Here is a 21,286-nt window from a genome sequence, read left to right as displayed (position 1 = left end):
ACCATGTTTGACTACATGGGAGTCCAGTGACATAGCCATTATGCTAACTGCTGGTCCCTTTTTCTTTCTTTTTTTCTTTTTTTGAGAGAGATTTTTTCCTATAGGACTTGTGTACTCTCTGGAGAGACAGAGCATAGAAAGTGAGATGGTCACACTGCAATCCCTTCTTCTCTGTTCTCCTTTCAGGATCTTGGACATGCAGGCACATGTACCTGGCACTGAGTTTCAAGCTGCTGGGTTCAGGACTCGAACCATGGTTGACTATGTGGGAGTCCTGCAACGTAACCATTACTCCATCTAGTGGTCCCAAATAATAATAATTTTAAAATATTGTAAAAGTATAAAAATTTGCCTAGTCAACCATTTTCTTTTTTTTTGGAGAGATTTTCACTGTAGGGCGTGTGCGTTCGCCAGACAGACAGAGAGAGACCTAGAGACAGAAAGCGAGAAATCACCCCCCAGGGGGGATGGTCACGCCGCAATCCCTTCTCCTCCATTCTCCTCTCGGGATCTTGGGCACGCACGCACACGCGCCCGGCGTGAGTTTTAAGCCACCAGGTCCGGGACACGAACCGCAGTCGACTATGTGGGAGTCCAGCGACATAGCCATTACACTAACTGCTGGTTCCCTAGTCAACCATTTTGTGGACAAATATAAACATCTAGAAATAGGATATTAATTAAATAAATTATTGGGTTGTAGGAAAAGTCATGACGTATTTTCTCTCTTTTTTTTCTATGCAAAAATGCAATACGATAGCTGTAATATAGAAAATTTGTAGAATGTTTTCTGATAGAGACTATTTAGGAGCTATGGGATAATTTTTGCCTCTTCTTCTGCCTAGTGAATTGTAATACTCTAACTCTATATATTTGTTGAACAAATGACTACTACTCATAATGTATTTGGGAGGGGGTAGGGATGCTGGAATCTCCAGGGACTTTTACTGTCCCAATTATTCTTTTAAGTATTTTCAAATACTCCACCATAAATTTAATAACTTTTTTTTTTTTGGAGAAGTTTTTGCTATAGGGCACATGCACTCGCCAGACAGAGAGAGACAGAGAGATAGAAAGTGAGAAATCACCCTCCAGGGGGGATGGCCACGCCACAATTCCTTCTCCTCCATTCTCCTCTTGGGATCTTGGGCATGCACGCACACGCATCCGGCGTGAGTTTAAGCCACCGGGTCCAGGACTCGAACCGCGGTCAACTACGTGGGAGTCCAGCGACATAGCCATTACGCTAACTGCTGGTCCCAATAACTTATTTTTTATTTAAAAAATTTGCAAAATAGGTGCCAGCAGGTGGCATGGTTTTTCCCACATGGCTGACCACAGTTTGAGTCTCAGACCTGGTGGCCTGCTTTCTCACTTTCCTTGTTTCTCTCTTGTGAGTTGAAAAGAATAATAATAATAATAAATAATAATTATTATTATTTTTTTTGCCTAGAGAGATTTTTGCTATAGGGCAGGTGCTCTTCCCAGAAAGACAGAAAGCAAGAATAACCCCTGTGGGGGCATGGCCACCCTGCAATACCTACTCCATTCTCCTCTTGGAATTTTGGGCATACACACACACGTGCTGCTGGCTCCAGGACTTGAATCGTGGCCAACTATGTGGGAGTCCAGCAACCTAACCATTACATCACCTGCTGGTCCCATAAATTATTCTTTTAAACAATGTATAAAATGATATGTATGATATATCATTTTGGGAAAAATCAGAAGGATATTAATACACATACACAAAGAGTTATGTGTGTGTGGGTGTTGTGGTTGAGCCTTGTATTTTTTTTTTTGGTTGTCAGTATAAATACTTTTAGAGCAAGAAAATAAGTTTTTTTCTTTAACTTTTTTTCTTTTAAAGAGATTTTTGCTCAGGGTGTGTGCGCTCACCAGAGAGACAGAGACAGAGAGACATAAAGCAAGAAATCACCCACTAGGGGGATGGCCATGCCACAATCCCTTCTCCTCCACTCTCCTCTTGGGATTTTGGGCACGCACGCACACGCGCCTGGTGTGAGTTTAAGCCCCCCGTCCAGGACTTGAACCATGGGTAACTATGTGGGAGTCTAACAATGTAACCATTACATTATCTGCTGGTCCCCCAAAAGATTTTTTTATAAAAGCATTGGAAGTAAAAATAAATTCTAAAAATTAGGTTTAGGTGCTTGAACTTGGTAAGTATACAACAAATGGCAAAAATAAAATTTACTAAGGCTTTGCTATGAGAAAAGCCAGATCCAAAATTATACATACAAAGGACAATCATTAATTTGTTGGGAAAAAATTTCTGCCTCTTCGTTGAAGGCAGTGCTCTAAAATAATGTTATAGCTGTGTCTGATGTATTAACTTGAAAATAGAGAACTGGATGGTAGATAGGACATTTTTTAAGCGTCAGTTTTGAACAAAGTTTGCTCACTGAGTTGCCTTTCATAAGGGATCTGGAATATGGGGACCATCACTGAGGCACTTGGGACTTTATGCAACCTGCCCAGAAGGGTGCTCGCCCTGGGGACCTCTTCTTTGATCTCAGTAAAGATCACTGCACCTGGGCAGCACCTTCCACTGCAGCATAAATATATTTCTGGAGGCACCTGTCAGCCAAAAGAATTAAAAGAAGTAAAAGCCATTCACTGTTTCCCCTAGAAAGTTACCATTTGGGGGAAAAAAGAGATCTTTAATTATTTTAAAAGAGGGATGCAGCCCCACACACATTCACACATACCTGCACACCTGAAAAGTCACAGATTATCTATCTCAGCAGACTACACAAAAATCTGGTTAACAGGGAGGAGGACTAGGTAACCAAGGAATAAGTTGGGAGAAAAACTTGGTTTTTTTTCTGTTTACTTTTTTAAAATGTAGTTTTATTATTATTATTATTATTATTATTATTATTATTATTACTTCTTTTAGAGAGAGATTTTTGCTATAGGGTGAGTGCGTTCGCCAGAGAGACAGAAAGTGAGAAATCACCTTCCCCAGGAGGGATGACCGCCCTGCAGTCCCTTCTACTTCATTCTTCTCTTGGGATTTTGGGCATACGCGCACACGCACCTGGTGTGTGTTTAAGCCTCTGGGTCTGGACTCAAATCACATTGGCTACGTGTGAATCCAGCAATGTAATCATTACTCCATCTGCTGGTCCCTATTATTATTTTTTTAAAGTTTGATATAAGGTACATGAGAGAGAGAGAGAGAGAGAGAGAGAGTAAAAAAGCAAGCTACCAGGTCCAGGACTTGAACTGCAGTTGCACATGTGGGAGTTCAGCCCTCAATCACCACACCACCTGTTGGCCCCTGTATACCTTTTTAAAAATGGTATGCATATAACCTATTTTAAATGAATATTTATTAATTAAGAACAATTCCTTTTCTGAACTCAAGGCTCTTGGAGCAACTGTGAAAATAACTAGAGGAAAGCAAAATTTATTTTCTCATGAAAACACACATGCCTTTAGAACGATTGGTTCCCATCACAGATCAAGACTTGCCAACATTCGTCTGCTTTTACTGCCATCTTTGCCGATGGGTAGAAGGCTCCTGCCCTTCTGTTTCTGGGGGTTACTTTTGTTTCTCTTGTGGTGGGCATAGGTTTGCACTAACCTTGCACAGTTTATTCTGGCCTCCTGTGTGCCTGGTGGCCAGTGGTCAGCTGGAGTGCAAGTGACCATCGCTGCCGCCCAGCATGGGGAAGTGAACACTGGACAGGAAGGGCAGACCCACAGTCTTTGCCTCATTGTAGGGACATGCTTGGAGAGAGGCCCTGAGTGAGGTGTGGGGACATATTTTGAGCAAACACCACCACTCATGATGCAGCTCGAGCCAAGCCCAGAGATGGGCGGTGACACCTCATTAGTGTCATGTTTACATCAGGTCTCCCTGAGTCCATGATGTGTTTGGGCGAACCTGGCAGAGACCATATTACCGATTCAATACCTCAAATCCGTGCAGAGGCCAGAGAACTCACCTATCTTAAGCATATTATTGGAGGGGCCAGACGGTGTGGCAGTAACATACCGGGATGCACCCGGCGTCTGGGGCCTCCTGTCCACACCAGTGTGGGCACATGTGCTCGTGGTCAGGGCTAAGACAGGGCGTCATGGTGTGAAGATACTGTCGAGGGTACCTGTCTCTTCTCTCTCTCATGGAAGAAATAAATAAATGAACTTAGAAAAAGAACATGTCGGGACCAGCAGATGGTGCGATGGTTACATCGCTAGACTCCCATGTAGTCGACCATGGTCAAGTCCAGGACCCGGTGACTTAAAATTCGTGCCAGATGCGTGTGTGTGCATGCCCAAAATCCCGAGAGGAGAATGGAGGAGAAAGGATTGCGGTGTGGCTGTCAACCCTGGGGGTGATTTCTCGCTTTCTGTCTCTCTGTCTCTGTGGCAAGCACACACACCCTACAGCCAAAATCTCTCTTAAAAGGAAAAAAAAAGAATATGCTTGAGAGGGTAGGCTGTTGTAAAACACTTCATCTTTATTTTCATATTAACATAGCCTCTCTGTGGTTAAAGAGATAGCCAACACCCAGCTCCTCAAGCCAGGGCCACAGAAGTCAGAATGAAAGAGAATCTTTTCCATTTTCATTCCCCATGATGGCTGCTGAATGTTATTTCAGAAATATTGGGTTGTCAGTAAAGTCATGAGGCAGGCAGTTTTGCATAGAAAAACAGAAAAACACATCATGACTTTCCCAACAACCTAATAGCGCTGGTGGGGGGAACAGGTGGGGTGGTGGTTAGGGTGCTGGACTCCCACAAGGCTGACTATAGGTTGAGTCCTGGACCCAGTGGTTTGAACACTACACCAGCCACATGTATGTGAGTGTCTGAAATCTCGAGAGAAGTATGGAAGACAAGGGATGGTGGCATGGCCATTGCCCCAGGGGGTGATTTCTTACTTCCTCTCTCTCTGTTGAGCACATAGCCCTAGGGCAAAAACCTAAATAAGAAAAGAAAGGAAGGAAGGAAGGACAAGAAATAGCTCCTGAATGTTGCATGCACGTTGTCTACCTTGTCTGACTATGACACAGACTCAGACCCTCATCATCTGTTGCTTTCAAGCTCGTCCTCGCTCCTCTTCCTGTTCTCGCCCACTCCAGCCTGGGTTCGAAAGCACAGACCTACCATTTCACCCATAGCAGGACAGGTCTCGGTTTCCCTTCTCTCCTGCTGCCAGTGGCCCAAGTCCTTTGGCTGGTACAGACCCACGGGTCCTCTGTCATCTCATTTCAGTTTCCTGTCATTGCCTTTTCTTCTCCCAGAAGAAAAGGGAGAACCTTTTCTACCTTATTCCTACCTCGAACCAGAGCATGCATACTACCTAGAACATCGTGTTGCTGTACCTGTAACTTCCTCCCTGTGAGTCCCACGCCTGGTGCCTGGGACGTAAGACACCCAATCAACGTCTGAGTGAATGAAGAGCAGCAGATGAAATAGGGCCCTCCATGGTGCTTCTCAGACTTCAGTGTCCATAGGAATTGGGAGGGGTGGATTTATGTTAAAAATGCAGATTCTGATTCTGAAGGTCTCTGCATTTCTCCAAGTTCCCAGGTGAGGGAGCTGCTGCTGTCCAGGGAGTATAGTTTGAATTGTAAGGACCTGCAGAGCAATAATGATTTGTTTGAGATGGAAGAACTTGTGGAATTGTTCCTCCAACAAGGATCTCTAATTAAAAAAAATTTTTTTTTGGCAACGGGCACATGCACTCACTAGAGAGAGACAGAGAAAGAGAGAGAAAGTGAGAAAGCACCCCTTCCCCAGTGGGGAATGGTTATAGTATCCCTCTCCTCCATTCCTCCCTCCTGTCAGGGTTTTGCACACACACCTGGCTGTTCTCAAACCTGCCTAGGTGTAGGACTTGAATAACACAATAAGCCATGTAAGATCCAGCCACTTTAACTACCATGCCATGGGCTGGCCAAGGGATCTTCTCCTCTCGGGATCTTGGGCACACATGCACATGTGTCCAGTATGAGTTAAAGCCACTGGGTTCTGGACTCGAACTGTGGTCAACTACATGGGAGTCCAGTGACATAGCTATTACGCCAACTGCTGCTCCCAGGATCTTAAATTTTTTAAATAAACATTTGATTGCAAAAAGATCAAAAGTTGGGCCAGCCAGTGGCATGGTGGGTAAGGTAGCTAGATCTCACATGGCCGATTCTGAGGTTCAAGTTTTGGAAGGCCGCTTGAAAAATGTGTGTGTGTGTGTGTGTGTGTTTCGCCAAAATCCCAAGAGGAGAATAGAGGTGGTGATTCCTCACTACTCTCCCCTCCCCACATACACTCTGCATCTCTCTCCGTAGAAAACATGTGTCAATAGCAAAAACTGAATGAAAAAAAAAAAAAAAGAAAGATTCTACACACACACACACACACACAGAGTAAACTGTGCTTATCTGGGAAATAAAGGTAAAGTAAATAAGGAGAAAAACTAAAAGTCATTTGCTCTTAAATTCTCAGTATCACTATTTTAATTCTCAATTTGGAGTTATATTAGAATCACCTGAGCTTTTTTTCTTTAAGAATTATTTCATTGAATTTATTATTTTCTAATTTGCTGTAGGGCACATAGGCTCACGAGAGAGAGAGAAAGAGAGGAGGGAGGGAGGGAGGGAGGGGGAGAGAGAGAGAGAGAGAGAGAGAGAGAGAGAGAGAGAGAATGTGAGAAAGCAAGCTGCCATGTACAGAACTCAAGCCGCATTTGGCCATGTGGGAGTCTAGCACCTTAACCCGCATGCCACCTGCTGGCCCCAACCTGGGAAGCTTTTAATACTTATTCTCCCTCCAGGACTCCCTGACCAATCTGATTTGCTCCTAAGAGTAATATGAAACCCTCCATCCATGCTCCCCACCATAGAAACCAGTCTTGGGAATGCTTGTTAGTGATGGGAATGCACTGTGTACCTCCGCTGAGGTGGGGAAGAAGCGAGCTTTCAGCTGGACAGTAGTGCAGGGCCAGGACATCTGCAGAGACATTTCAGCCAGAGCTTCCACACATGCTGTGGAACCTCTCCTTCCACTTCAGACCAAGTCCTACTCCTCCTCTAAGTCTCTGAAATCCTCCCTTCAGTAAACCCCAGATGCCTTCTTGGAACACACACACGTACACCCAAGAGAAGTATGTGAACACCTATTTGTCTATCTTTCCCACTAGACTGACTTCTCTGGAACAAGTGTGTTGTACACACCATGGATCAAAGGAGTAACCAGCTCCACCTTCTGTAGCTCAATGAAGTCTCCTCTTTCAATTTTTATGTCCTGTCCACAATTTGTCCAATACATTCCTAAGACAGGAGACATTTAGTATGGGGATGAGGATCTGTTTAAATGACAATACAAAATGTCTTGGTCCCAATTGTTTAGGTTAGAAAACTAGACAAAAATGACCTCTTCCCCTCTAATGCTAAAATTAAATAATTTGGAGGCCAGTGAGTGGCGTGGTTAAGGGTGCTGGGCTCCCACATGGCCAACCGCAGTTCGAATCTCAGACGTGGCAGCTTGCTTTCTCATTTTCTCTCTCTCTTGTTCTCACTCTGTCCATCTCTGGTCAAAAAGAAAGAAAGAAAAGGAGGGAGGTAGGGAGGGAAGGAAGGAGGGAGGGAGAGAGGAAGAAAGAAAGTTAAATAAAATAACTCTTTTAAAAAAAAAATTAAAATTAAATAATTTGGGACCAGCAGATGGCGTAATGGTCACATTGCTGGGCTCCTGCCAGCAGTCAACTGCAATTCGAGACCTGGACCCCATGACCTAAAACTCATGTCAGGCATGTGTCCATGTGCATCCAAGATCCCAAGAGAGGAACGGAGGAGAAGGGATTCTGACGTGGCCATCCCTCCTGAGGGGTGATTTCTCGCTTTCTGTCTCTCTGTCTCCATCTCTCCAGCAAGCATGTACACCCCATAGCAAAAATCTCTCTTAAAAAAATTAAATAATTTTACTGCCATCAAAACGATATACATCATATATGGAAGACAGGAAGCACAGTGACAAAATGAACACCTGTGAACTTGCCACCCAGCAAAAGAACTAGAATATTGGCTGCCTTGAGAAGTTACAAGGGTGTTCGCTCTTCTTTTCTAATTTTCTTTTAAGAATTATTTTTTCACTTAACTTTATTTATTTTAATTTGACCAGAGAAGAACAGAGTTGTGGGGGAGCAGGGCGAGTTAAAAAGCAAGCTGCAAGGTCTGGGACTCGAACCGTGGTCAGCCATGTGGGAGTCCAGCGCCCTTAACCACCATGCCACCTGCTGGCCCTGGGTGTTCTTTCTTCTAACTTCCTCACCTTCCCTCCCGAAGGTAACCACTCTCCTGGATTCATGTTTATTATTATTATTATTTTGCTATAGGGCACATGCACTTGCCAGAGAGAAAGAAAGTGAGAAATCACCCCCCTTTCCCCCCAGAGGATGGCCACACTGCAATCTCTTCTCCTACATTCTCCTCTCGGGATTTTGGGCATGCATTCACGCACATGTGCCTAGTGTGAGTTTTAAGCTGCCAGGTCAAGGAGTAGAAATGTGGTTGACCATGCGGGAGTCCAGCAACTTAACTGCTATGCCATCTGCTGGCCCCATTACTACTTGTTTTTAAAAATAGTTTTTACCGGGAACCAGCAGTTAGCTTAATGGCTATGTTGCTGGACTCCCACGTAGTTGACCACGGTTCACGTCCTGGACCTGGTAGCTTAAAACTCATGCCGGGCGCGTGTGCGTGCGTGCCCAAGATACCGAGAGGAGAATGGAGGAGAAGGGATTGCGGCGTGACCATCCCCCCTGGCGGGTGATTTCTCGCTGTCTCTATGTCTCTCTTTGTCTGGCGAGCGCATGCGCCCTATATTGAAAATCTCTCAAAAAAATAGTTTTTGCCACATATTGATGCTCTAAATAATAAGTTGTTTAGTATTGCTTGCTTATAAGTTTTGTAAAAATGATACTGTTCCAGTGAGGTTTTCTTATAGCTTGTACTCTTCCTTTCTCTTCTTTTCTCTTTTTTTGGAGAGGTTTTTGCTATAGGGCACATGTGCTCATCAGAAAGACAGAGAGAGACAGAGAGACAGAAAGCAAGAAATAACCCCGCAAGGGGGACGGCCACACCACAATCCCTTCTCCTCCATTCTCCTCTTGGAATCTTGGGCATGCACGCACACACACCCGGTGTGAGTTTAAGCCACCGGGTCCAGGACTCGAACCATAGCCAACTGCATGGGAGTCCGGCAACACAGCCATCGCGCCAACTGCTGGTCCCAAGGATTATAACACAATGCCACATTATTTTTTGCAGCTTTTCCACCAGCACTGTGTAAGAGTTCTTGATGATCAGGGCCAGCAGGCAGCACGATGGTTAAGGCGCTGGACTCCCACACGGCCAACCACAGTAGGAGTCCTGACCCTGGTGGGTTGCTTTCTCACTTTCCCTCTCTCTCTCTCTGGTAAGTGCATGTGCTCTACAGCAAATTAAATGATAATACAAATAATAATAAATAAAATTGAATAAACAATTCTTTAAAGAAAAAATAAAGAGTTCTTAATGATCCCTACCCATTCCAACAGCTTGTACAACAAGGACACAGACAACGGAATCTCCAGCGGCAGCACGTCTGTGCCAAAAGGCAGCATTCCTGATAGGCTAGAACGAACTATTTCTTCCTGGCTACCTGACAGGACAGTCCGGCCTGGGGCTCTGCAGGGGACCAGCTCCGGAGCCCAATACCTTCTGAACCCTGATACTGAGGACAGAGCACTAAGCTGAAATAAGAGACTAAGGTTCCAGCGGGTTTTGCCGTGGATACACATCATAGAAGGCAATCAATCACAGAACGTAGGACCCAGAAGACCCGAAGGCCAAATCCTTCATTCCACATTTAAGGAGACTAAGGCCCAGAAAGGTTAAATTACTTGACAAGGTCTAAGAGCTAATTACTGCAAGAATCTCTCTCTGGGGCACTTAATTCTTAATGTAGACTTGTTTTTCATTTTTTGTTTTTCAGTAATTTAAGAGGGCATAACCTAACCCATAACACAAATAATGATTGTAAATATTTAACAGCTGGTCAATTTATTTGTAAAAGGTAGTTGGATTTTGATGAACTTCAGCTTTTCTTCTGAAGTCAACAGGGGAAACATTTTGAGATTTTAATTTATTTTATACATTCAATCACTATACATACTTAGCTTGTAAAGTGAATTTACCCAACATGAATACACTTCATGCCAGTCCAGTTGAGGATACTATACATGTTACTGTCAACAGATAATCATCCATTTCTGTGTCCCATAAATGTCTTGCCTCTCTATTTTTCTCCTTGATTTCATTCCTCATACTCTTCCCAACAGGGGTAATATTATTCAATGGGATAAATAGGGGAAAGATACAACCTTCACAATTATACTTTTAATACCGACATTTAACTGTACTAAAAGACACTAGTCTCTTGAGGAAAACAAGCCCCAATTATCTGACTGATCATTCTCACCCGTGGTTCATCCCTCTAGGCAAGTGCCAGGCACCTCCTTAAAAAGTCATTTTGGGGGCTAGCAGGCGGTGTGGTGGTTAAGGGCGCTAGACTCCCACATGGCTGATTGTGGTTCGAGTCCCGGACCTGTTAGCTTGCTTTCTCACTTTCTCGATCTCTCTCTCTCTGGTCAAATTAAAATAAGTAAATTAAATCAATTCTTTTTTTTTTTTTTTTTAAGAAAAGACATTTCGGGACCAGCAGTTAGCATCATGGCTATGTCGCTGGACTCCCATGTAGTCGACTGCAGTTCGAGTCCCAGACCCGGTGGCTTAAACTCACGCCGGGCACGTGTGCGTGCATGCCCAAGATCCCGAGAGGAGAATGGAGGAGAAGGGATTGCAGCATGGCCATCCCCCCAGGGGGTGATTTCTCACTTTCTGTCTCTCTCTGTCTTTCTGGTGAGCGCACGCACTCTATAAAAAAAAAAAAAAAAAAAAAAAAAAAAAAAAGGTCATTTCTGTGTGGAAGACAAACTTCAAATTCATTAAGTTTAAATTCATCCTCCCCTTCTGAGCACTTATAATTAAGCTATCCTAACAGGCTAGAAACCGTTTGTGGAGATCATGGCAAGAGTGATGATCTCCCTTAGTGACATGATGGTTTATCACCTCTGATGGCTTTACATGTGGCTGTGGAAACACAGGGAAAAAGAGATCAATTTGGGGACCAGCAGCTAGCGTAATGGCCATGTCGCTGAACTCCCACGTAGTCAACTGTGGTTCATGTCCCAGACCCAGTGGCTTAAACTCATGCTGGGCGCATGTGCGTGCGTGCCCAGGATCCCAAGAGGAGAAAGGATTGTGGCATGGCCATCTCCCCTGGGGGGTGATTTCTTGCTTTCTGTCTCTCTGTCTCTCTCTGTCTTTCTGGTGAGTATATGCGCCCTGTAGCAAAAACCTCTCCAAAGGAAAAAAAAATGAAGAAGGTGGGATCGGCAGGTGGCCTGAAAGTTAAGGCAGATGGATCCCACATAGCCAACTTTGGTTTGAGTCCCCAATCTGGGAGCTTGAAAAACATGCCAGGGCCCTGTGTGAACCTGTCCACAATTCTGAGAGGAGATTGGAGGAGAAGAGGTTGTTGTGTGGCCATCCCCCCTGGGTGGGAGGTGATTTCTTACTTTCCCTCTCTCTGTCTCTCTCTTGTGGGCATACATGCCCTATAGCAACTAAAAAGAAGGTGTTTGTGTGAATGAAAGTGGCATCCAAAGCCTATAATGGAAATGTTCCCTCTGGAGCTGTTCCCCTGCTCCCCCCCCAACACACATCTCCCTTCTCACCCCTTCCTGTTTGTCTCTCTCTTCCCCAAGAATCCATTTACCATTAAAAAAAATCTTTTTTGCAACTCTGCAGGATGATAATAAGACCTTACTGGGAGGCATCCCCTTTTTAACGTCAGGATAAAAGTCTGGAGTGGAATATGACTTTGTGTGGGGGGCCGTGGAGGGCAAGAACGCTGTATAATTTTGCCCAGGAATGCTGACCAAAAGGTACTAAGGTACTTCTGGTTCAAGTTTTCCTTCGCGCAGTCATTTTAATCAGCACTTCCGCTATTTAATGAGCTGGTAGTGCCATTACATAATCACCCAGCTCACTGGATTAATGATGAAAAGAGGAACTGATTTTTCCAGTTGCATCATTTGAAGTAAATGTTAACTTTCTTTCTGAGTCCTTAGTTAACCGCATTAGTGTGACAAATATGTCTTTGTCTAGCATAAGTAATTAGAATTTAATCACTTTAACTGCATCTTAATTACCCCAAATGAATTGAAAGGACATTTAATAGCAAAGATTAAATTGCCTTAATGAACGATTTTTGTGACTCCATCAATACTCGAATCGCGTTCGCCACTCCTCTCACGCACTCCCGGCGCAGACCTGCAGTGAGCACGGAGGTCAGTAGGTGGCGCGCTTCGCTCGTTTGTTTGTTTAATTCCCCCATTGATCCGCTTTTCGAGGCAACAGGAAAGAAAGCGAAAAGAGCATAGTTTATTGTGTTCCTCTGATAACCTCTCTTTGGGACTATGAGATCAGCACCAGATGTGAAAACGCAAGCAGTGATTTTAAAAACTGTCGATTCTGAGTGCCCGATGGCATATGCAAAGGAAGAGGAGAAACACATGGGTGACGGGAACTGTGCGATTTGGACAGAAACTGTCCCTTGTCCCCTGGATACTTGCCAACACACGTACAGAATTTTATTCCATCTATTATTATTTTTTCTAAGTGCAGAGTCCTAAAATACAAACAACAGGCAGGCTTTGGAATAAATAGAAAGGCGGGCATAATGTGAAGCCAAGAAATGTAATTGCTGCCCAAGCACAGATCCAAGCACCAGTGTCTGCAAATGTGGGAGGATCCGGGCCCTTGGGCCGTCCTCCAGGCACGGGTCCCAGCGGACCAGTCCTACCCACAGAGCACAGCTAATGAGATGGGTCTTGCCCATCAATAACTGTTTAAGTGAACAAATGGCTAAGGAGACTTGGTTGCACGTCTAGCTCTGTTACTGCCTTGCATTCCCTCTGGCTGCTTCTTCAAAACAGAGCAATAAAAAAATCCCTCTTATAAGTCTTGAGTAGAAAAGAAATAAGTTTCCATAAGTAACTCTCTGTGAGAGTCCCAGAGGAAAGACACACTGCAAACTCAAAAACTGTGTTATGCAGAGACTTTCCAAATTGCGAGCTTATGATGGGGGTCAGACACGTCCACATTCTGGATCTACTGACTTGTGGACCTACACTGGCAAGAGAAGTATGGCTTGAGGGTAAGAGGGTTCTGGGCTTTGAATTGAGAAAGATGCGTTCTGGACATCAATGTTTTCCAGCTATGTTGCCACAAATAGACTATTTAACCTTACTGAAGAGAGAAGTAGGAAAAATAATGGCAACTATTACATAGATGAGTGACTCCCAAACTTTACTGCACATCAAAATGAGCTGGGAGCTTAAAAATATTCCAATGCTTGGGTCATATCCCATGCCAAGTGCATCAGAATAATCCGGGGTGCTGTCAGACATTATTATTAATATTTTTTTTAAAAAGATGTCCAAGTGATTCCAATATGTCACAAGATTTGAGAGTTACTGGCATAGACAGTAAGTAATAAATGAAAATATCCACACGCTTGCCATAGTACTCAACAAATAAAATGTACACAATGACTTTAAGCTCCTTCCTTGTCAACTGCTATGACAAATCTGGTGGGCTGTATTTTAGGGTCTGGTTCTGTTCAGCTACTGTCTTATTAAATTGCCTCATCTAAAAACCAAAAGAATTTCTAGAAGCTAATTTTGTCCAATTTTATGATAATGTAACATCTTCTGAGAAAGACACATATAAATGATTCTATAACAAGACCCTGTGATAAATAATTTGTATGTCTGTATCAAAATAATCAGATTGTAGGGACCAGCAGGTGGCATGGTGGTTAAGGCACTGGACACGCCCACATGGCCGGCCACGGTTTGAGTCCTAGACCTGGTGGCTTGTTTTCTTACTTTTTCTCTCTCTCTCTGGTCAAATTAAAATAAATAAATAAATAAATAAATAAATAAATAAATAAATAAATAAATAAATAAATAAATAAATAAATAAATAAATAAATAAATAAATAAATAAATAAATAAATAAATAAATAAATAAATAAATAAATAAATAAATAAATAAATAAAATTAAAGAAATAATTCTTTAAAAAATAATAATCAGATTATCTTGTGATTGGCCTACCCACTGAACCCAATCCTGACACCTCAGGAAGAAATTAGGCTTCATTAGTATTAACATACTTGTACTAAAATAAAAACCTATACGAACCTACTGATAGAAGGTAGGAACTTAAGATTATGCACTATATCCATTCACCTTTAAAAATCTTTTTTCTTTTTTTTAACTGGACTCTATGAGTCATATTTTTCATATGAAAATACTATGGCTTTCTTTACCCAGAGGTACTTATTTATTTTATTTAAACAGAGACATGTGAAATAATATTTAATGGATATATGTTGAATGCTCTTTTCTAGCATTATAACAAAGGTATCTTCTAACACCCTTGACTTCATTAAGACTCTCCAAGACCCTCTTTCCTGTTGCTACTCTTGGTTGGGGTCCATTTGGTTTTACCAAGAGTGTTGAAGTCCTGCTGTTTCACTGGGGACTGCAATGAAACTAGTCATTTCTCGTTCAACCCAGGAAAACTCCTTGTTGGATGAAAAATATTGAGTTGGAGTTTAAATATTTCAATATCTAGAGTTTACAATGAGGACTAAGCATTTCACTCGAAGGACAAGGCCCCTAACTATGGGAGCCAAGAAGCAAGACATCTAGTACCTCCTTTTAAAGTTCCTATCTTCATTAGACTTGAGAATTTTCTTTCTTTTGGGTAGCAGTGCCTGTTTGGTTAGCTGAATTTGCCATGAATGTGGAAATGATGACATCAAAACAGCTCGTGTAACAACCCCCTTAAAGACCTCATAGATTAGAGATGACTATAGATTTTCCCCAGCACGGATCAAAGGGACTGAATTGAACGTTTTAGCTTAATGATCCAACCCCTGTCACACCCACAGGGACGCCAAGTCCGATTTTATAAGCAGGTGTGCACGTGCACTCAGACGCAAACACAAAGCTGCCAAGGAGGGACGAAAAGATCAACCATCTAATCGACGCGGGTAGGTTTGATCTTTTCGATTACCTCGACTGTGCCCGTGCATATCCTGGCGGGGCCTTGCACTCTCACAAACTTTACGACATTAGCTGTTAATTTTCGTTTTCTCACTTAGGCTTTTCAAAGGCAGCCTTCCAGGGGCGAAGAGAGATCGGACCAGGAGACGGTGGATGGGGCCCTGTCCAGGGTCCTGACGCTGCGCAAGAGCTCCAGACCGGCAGGCCTCCAAACACCCTTTCACCCACCCCCAGAAGAGAGGAAACAAAGACTTCCAGGCTCAAGGCCTCAGGGCTGCCTCCTGCCTCCGGTCAGTTTGCTAGAAGAGGAAACAACAAAACAAAGAAGCCGCTAAACCGCCCCCACTCTATTGCTCAGCCCCAACCTCCGACTTCAGACCGCCAGGGTCACCTTCTCCTCCCTGACTCTGCTTTTCTCAAAGGAAAACATGCCTGCAAAAGCACAATTCGGACTGAAAACCCAAACACGCATCTTGGCTGGGGAGTGCTGAGTTGGAGTGTACTGGGGGTGGGTGGGTGGTGGTAGTGGCGATTTTATCTCCCTTAGAGGGTTAACATCCAAGCATGGCTGAGGACTTTGATGAATCCACTAGCCAACCTTCCTTTTCTCCACACTCTCTTCGTATAAAAATAGCTCCAGTTTTAAAAGTCGGTAGGACAATGGTTTAAAAACAAGACGCAGCAAGCATCCCTGTCCTCCGGCAGGGGCTGAATCAGTTAGTCAGCTCAGTGCTTGGCAGCACGGCCCGCAGGGGGCGTGCGCAGCTCCCGCAGCAAAACACAGCACGGCACTGCACTGCACAGCACAACACAGCCAGGTGGGCTACCCCAAGGGAGCCCGAATGTGGGAATCCGGGAGCGCAGGAGTCCACTCCTTGGCGTGCGCAAAAGGCTTGAAGATAAAGACACACCCCGGGTTTTGGATCATTTTTTGGTGCTACAACACAAGTGTGCTATTGTTGGCAATGTTCCTCTCCAATCTCAGCTGCAAGCAGCCATAGCGAGGTCGGGTCTCTAGTGACCACCATGCCCAACCTGCAGGGTTGCTCTGGTCACTGGGATCGCTTGCTGGGGGTGGGGTGTCAGCGCTTAGGGTTGGACTAGCTGGGGAGATAGCTAGTCACTCTCCCCATGGCCGTGGGGTTTGCCTCTGGAGGGACCCTCACTGCCCTGACACTAAGGTCCCCACACAATAGCCATCAGGCCTCCTGAGCCCTCTAAACAGGTTTCCACCACCCCAGCCAAACTAGCGGCTTCAGTCTTCACCACAGGCACACTTCGTAACCTCATGCGCATCTTCGAGTTCATGCTCCCTGGTGAGACTGCACAGAGATAACTATTATCCCACACAATAGTTATCCCTGCGAGGGGACAGACACGGGCTGCAAGAAAGGTCCCTTGCAGAGTGTCCTGGTGACTGTCCTCAAGAGCGAGACCTTTTGGTTTCGCAAACGGCTGGTATGAGGGTCCCCAGTCAACTCTCCAACGCATGGTCACCATAAGGCCTGGGCTCTCGGAAGCCGAGGTCTCCCACACGGGGAGGAGGCGCTCCCCGCTGACTCGCGGCCTCTCTTGCCTGGATCTCCAGGCGACACGGTTGGTCGCGCCCTGCAGGTCCTTTGTTCACAGGGCAGACGGAGTCGGCTGGGAGCAGCTGCAAGGCTCACCAAGGAAAGCTGCCACGCACTTGCCCACTTGCCGTCTCCTCCCACTCTCCAGCCCAGGAACCTTTCCAGCTCCCGCTTCCCATACGCCCAGTCCTGGCTTCTCTCCCGGCCTAGGAGTCTTTGAGGATTGAGGAAATGTGGTTTCTAGGGCCAACCATCACACTCCTGCCCAGCTCCTGCAGCCTGGGGAAGTGAGGGGACAGTTGAAATGTCACCCACCAGGATAAATATTAACAAAAAACAAATGGACTTGTGCAGGGACCAGTTATCAATCAACCACGTCGCAAGGCCACTCACAGCAAACATGGCCCAGGTTGGGCTGGGCAAGACTTTCTCATGGCCACCTCTGGATCCAACCCCACCCCCACCCCTAAGCCCAGCTCAGTTTCTTCTCCAGGGTCAATCTGGGGCAAACACCAGCCAGAAAGGAAGTGCAGTGCCTGTGCCGGGTGCTAGATACCTAGCTGCCACCCCTGAGCTGTTCCTTGCCTCCAAATCAGGGAGGGTCAGAGTGACCCAGTACCCACCGGCACCCGAATCTGGAGCCCCCGTGACACCATCTCCTGGGTCCGACGGTGCTGAGCCCGCTTGGTGGGTATACGTCGCAGCATCTTCCTTGCTGGTAGCTTGAGTCCTGTATCCAAAGCCTTCTGGAATTGTTAATTGGAAACTAATCTTCTAGCATCTTGATAGAAGCCCACATCGGAGGCGGGGCACCCTCCACCCCAGCCCAGTCCAGCCCACCCAAGACCAGACGGGCTGGAGCTATATGCTATGTTTAAAACCCAGCCCAGTCCAGCCCACCCAAGACCAGACAGGCTTGAGCCTGGCTATATGCTATGTTTAAATGGGGCAGCAGCACGTATTACACGGAGGGAACACATATTGATTTTTTTAAGGTAATTAATTTGGTGAGACTTTCCTCCTGTCGCCTGTCTTCCCCCAGTCACTACAATTTTGTGAAGGAAAAATGCCTCCCCAAACACACACTACTTGCTACAATCAGCTGAGCAGATCCTGGGGGACAGAGAAGGGCACGGAAAACCCACCCTCCAGCTGTGGGGTGAAGGGGTGGGCCTCCACCTCCCAAGACATCGGGCAAGACAGGGTGGAGGGTCTGTGAGTGCTCCAGTGAGCAAAGCTGCAAGGGGCACCTTCGCAAGCAATCGCAATGGGAGCTGGCAGCAGGGGGCAGGCAGCCGCCTGAGCGCCCTGCAATCCGCGTCAAGGCTCCTGTTCCCGACCTGCTAGAATGCACTTGGAGGGTTCCGAAACCTCACTTATTTTACTTTTAAGTAGAGATATCAACAAGACAGTTTGTTGTTCTTCAGTGACTTAAAAATAGGCCGTGGCTTCTGCTGCATGGTGGGATTGCTCCCAGCTCCTTGCATCACATCGGCCTCAGTCTCAGACCTTTCCACTTCCCCCTAAATGACAGAAACAAAAGTGAAGGAGATGATGCTCCATTGGGGTTTGGGACGTGGAATCTGCTTGGGATTTGGCACCAAGTGTGTGTCCTGTTGGGGTGTTCGATTTCCCAATTTTCCACATTTTTGAGAAGGCCATGTGCCCTGCCACAAGCTGCGGGGTGTCCAGGAAGGCCCCCCTTGGATGAGCTCCTGGCTTCCAGGAGCACCTGCTCAGCGTCCAGCCCTGGGCTCCCCCCACACACACACACACACAAGTTCTCCAGTTCTGCTCTCTACGTGTGAAGGTCAGAGGATGCTGGAGTAGGGCAGGGCTCAAGGCCAGGTTTCCAAGGCGCTCATCTTCTAGGAACAGAATCTGACAACCTGTCTTTCTAGGGGCGGAAGGAGGTACTGGAGGCAGAGGCACCTTCATGGGACAGCCACCGGGTTCCCAGGGGGAGTACTCGGCTGCATTTCCACCTCCTGCCCACATTCCCAGACCCTACCAGCTGGCCTCAGCGGTCACTGCTAGGGCAGAGGTCTGAAGCTGGGGCTCTGGGTTGGTGCCTGTGTGCCCAGAGGCACTACTTTGGGCTTCCCCAACCTCAGCTGCCTGCATCTTGGTCAGTACAAGGAGGTGGATATGGTTGAAGCACACAGAGTGAAGACAGTGGGAACCCAGGAGTTCAGGATTAGCTGGGGCGCCCAGTCAGCCGTTCTCTCCTGCTCCGGTCTCCCGGTCCCCCAGTTCCCAGCCTCCCCCGGCTCAGACGTGAAGACCTCTTGTAGGGCTTGAGCCGGGAAACCTGGCAGGACAGGGCCTCAGCCAACGGGAGCCCGGGGCAGGAGTACGCGAGCACTCACACCTATGGAAAACGCTGGGTCACTTCGGGCAAGCGTCGCAGTCTCTCTGGCACCTGCCTCCCCCTGGCCTCTCATTGGCAGGCTCAACATGGGGGAGGGGGCTTTGGCCACACGCTTTGATTTGAGTGGAAACGGCTCAGTGCCCCCGGCTCAGAGCGGATTGACTGTCTCACGTTCTCCAGGGACGAATTAATGGAGAACGATCAGTTAATTAACAAACCCTCATTCCGGCTTTTACCTTTCTCTTCGCCAAGGCTCAGGCCTAGGCGCCGGGACTGAGATGGGGGCGGTTTGGGGCACGGACTCAGGAGTCAATCAAACTGGCAACCTCGGCCTGGGTCCCACAGACCCCACTGGCCCACGGCTACCCTTGGCTCTATCTCCCTTTAGTCCTGGGACCTCTGGGCTCACTAAATACGCCTTAAATTCCTGGTGCGGTTCGGGCTGGGGTCAACTGTGCACTCAGCCTATCCGGGAGTCAGGAGCGGTCGGCACCGCTCCATCGGGACATTTCCGCTCAACCAGAAATACCCGGTTCCCAGATGCAGGCCAGGGAGCCCCCTGTTCGCAAACTTAGGGTCCACACACTCCTCTTCCCGCCAGGAATTCAGGCCAAAGATCACCCAGAGGAATCAAACGAAATGCAAAGTCCGAAGCGACACCGCAGAGAAGGTGGTCCCTGGGCTCATCGCTCAGCGGCGGTGGCCCGGACCTGGGCTGTCGGCCTCCCTCTCCTCCCCACAGCCAGTCCACGCACTGTGAGTGCTCAGCCTTGCACCGCCCTGCAGCTTCGGAACGTTTTGTAGGCACTTATAATGCGGCTCCCCTGCCAGCCCAGAGTCCTCAGAACCAGCGCTAGTCGCGCAGTGGCGGAACACTCCAGAGCAGCATCTGGTATGGGCTAAATCCTACTCACGCGTCTCCTCCCTCTTCAGTAACCGGGAAGGTTTAACCGACAAGCAGCGCACAACAAAACGCGTCCCGCTGGGCGCGGCGATTTCTCTGCACAGAGCTGCCCACGCCGTTTAGAGAACTAGCGCGCCCCAGCAGTCACGGAGGCCGGCGGCTTAGTTCTCTAAGTCTTCCACGGCCCAACACACAGAGCCTTGGAAGACGCAGTCTGCCCCAGGAGCGAGTCCTGGTCTTTCCAGGCTCAGGGATCCTCCTCTGGGGGAAGGGGAGGAGGGAGGGAGCGCGCCCAGCCCTCTCACCTTCCCTCCCTCCTTCGGTCCCCTTGGTTTCCTGAGCCTCAGCTCCAGGCGCCTACCTCCTGGGACTGCTCACCTGCTAAGCGGAGCGCGGACATGCGCTGGAACTCTGGCTCCTGCAGCCACTTCCACATCCTCCGGAAGGTCTCCCGGCCGGACTTGAGTTTGCTCCAGGGTTTGGGGTTGCGCAGCAGGTCCGAGAGGGTCCCCTGGGAGCGGCAGAGCACCCTCTGCGCGAAGATGGCCTGTGGGATGCTGTAGCGCTTGAGCTCGGTGGTGATACGCTGCGCCACCTCTTTGGTATTGATCTCTTCCATCTGCCCTGAATTACTTCCATTGCTGACCTGCGCACCGGTCACCGAAGGGTTGGGTTCCCGGGCAGTTCCCAGGAGCTGCCCGTGGCCCTGGGCATTCAGGTGGGCGTGGGGGTGGTGCGGAGGAAGGCCATTTATCGGCACCATGCCGGCGGAGGTGGGTGTGAGGTGCTGCTCCCCGTGGCGGCCGAGCATGGCCGGGTGGTGGGCTTCGAAGCCGTTGGGGGTGAGCATCTTGTCGGTGGGCATGGCGGCGCCCGGGTGGGCATAGTGGGGGAGTCCTTGCTGGGAGTTGTGGATGCCGCCCAGACCCGAGCCTGAGAGGGGCGAGAGGCTCTGGGAGAGGGGGGAGAGGCTCTGGCCCATGCCGGCTCCGTCCTTGTGGTAGGGGGTATAGAGGTTATTCATGGAGGCCAGCCCGCGCTCGTCCCGCATGAGCGTGAAGCTACCGCTCACGTTGCCCGCCAGGCGCTGGTGGTGGTGCGGATGGTGGTGGTGATGGTGGTGGTGGTGATGGTGGGGGAATTTGTCCGAGACGGTGGAGATGGGCGGCAGCGGCTGCAGAGGGGTTAAAGGGGTGTAGGTGGTGGGCATGCTCATACCTGGGG

The 21,286-nt window shown here is 47.4% G+C and overlaps 1 protein-coding gene across 1 annotated transcript in view; it reads right to left on the bottom strand.

Moving 5' to 3' along the window:
- Positions 1-21,286, bottom strand: part of ONECUT1 (one cut homeobox 1) — a 44,337-nt gene that overhangs the window by 22,908 nt on the left and 143 nt on the right. The window contains exon 2 of the mRNA XM_014584249.1: positions 20,441-21,280. Within this exon, the coding sequence (XP_014439735.1) occupies positions 20,441-21,280 (840 nt within the window). The remainder of the gene's footprint in view (positions 1-20,440; positions 21,281-21,286) is intronic.

Source organism: Tupaia chinensis, unplaced genomic scaffold (assembly GCF_000334495.1).
Source record: "Tupaia chinensis unplaced genomic scaffold, TupChi_1.0 Scaffold146140_1, whole genome shotgun sequence".
Classification (NCBI taxonomy): Eukaryota; Metazoa; Chordata; class Mammalia; order Scandentia; family Tupaiidae; genus Tupaia; species Tupaia belangeri.
The sequence above is the reverse complement of the archived record's forward strand: the minus strand, read 5'-3'. Positions and strand labels throughout refer to the sequence as shown.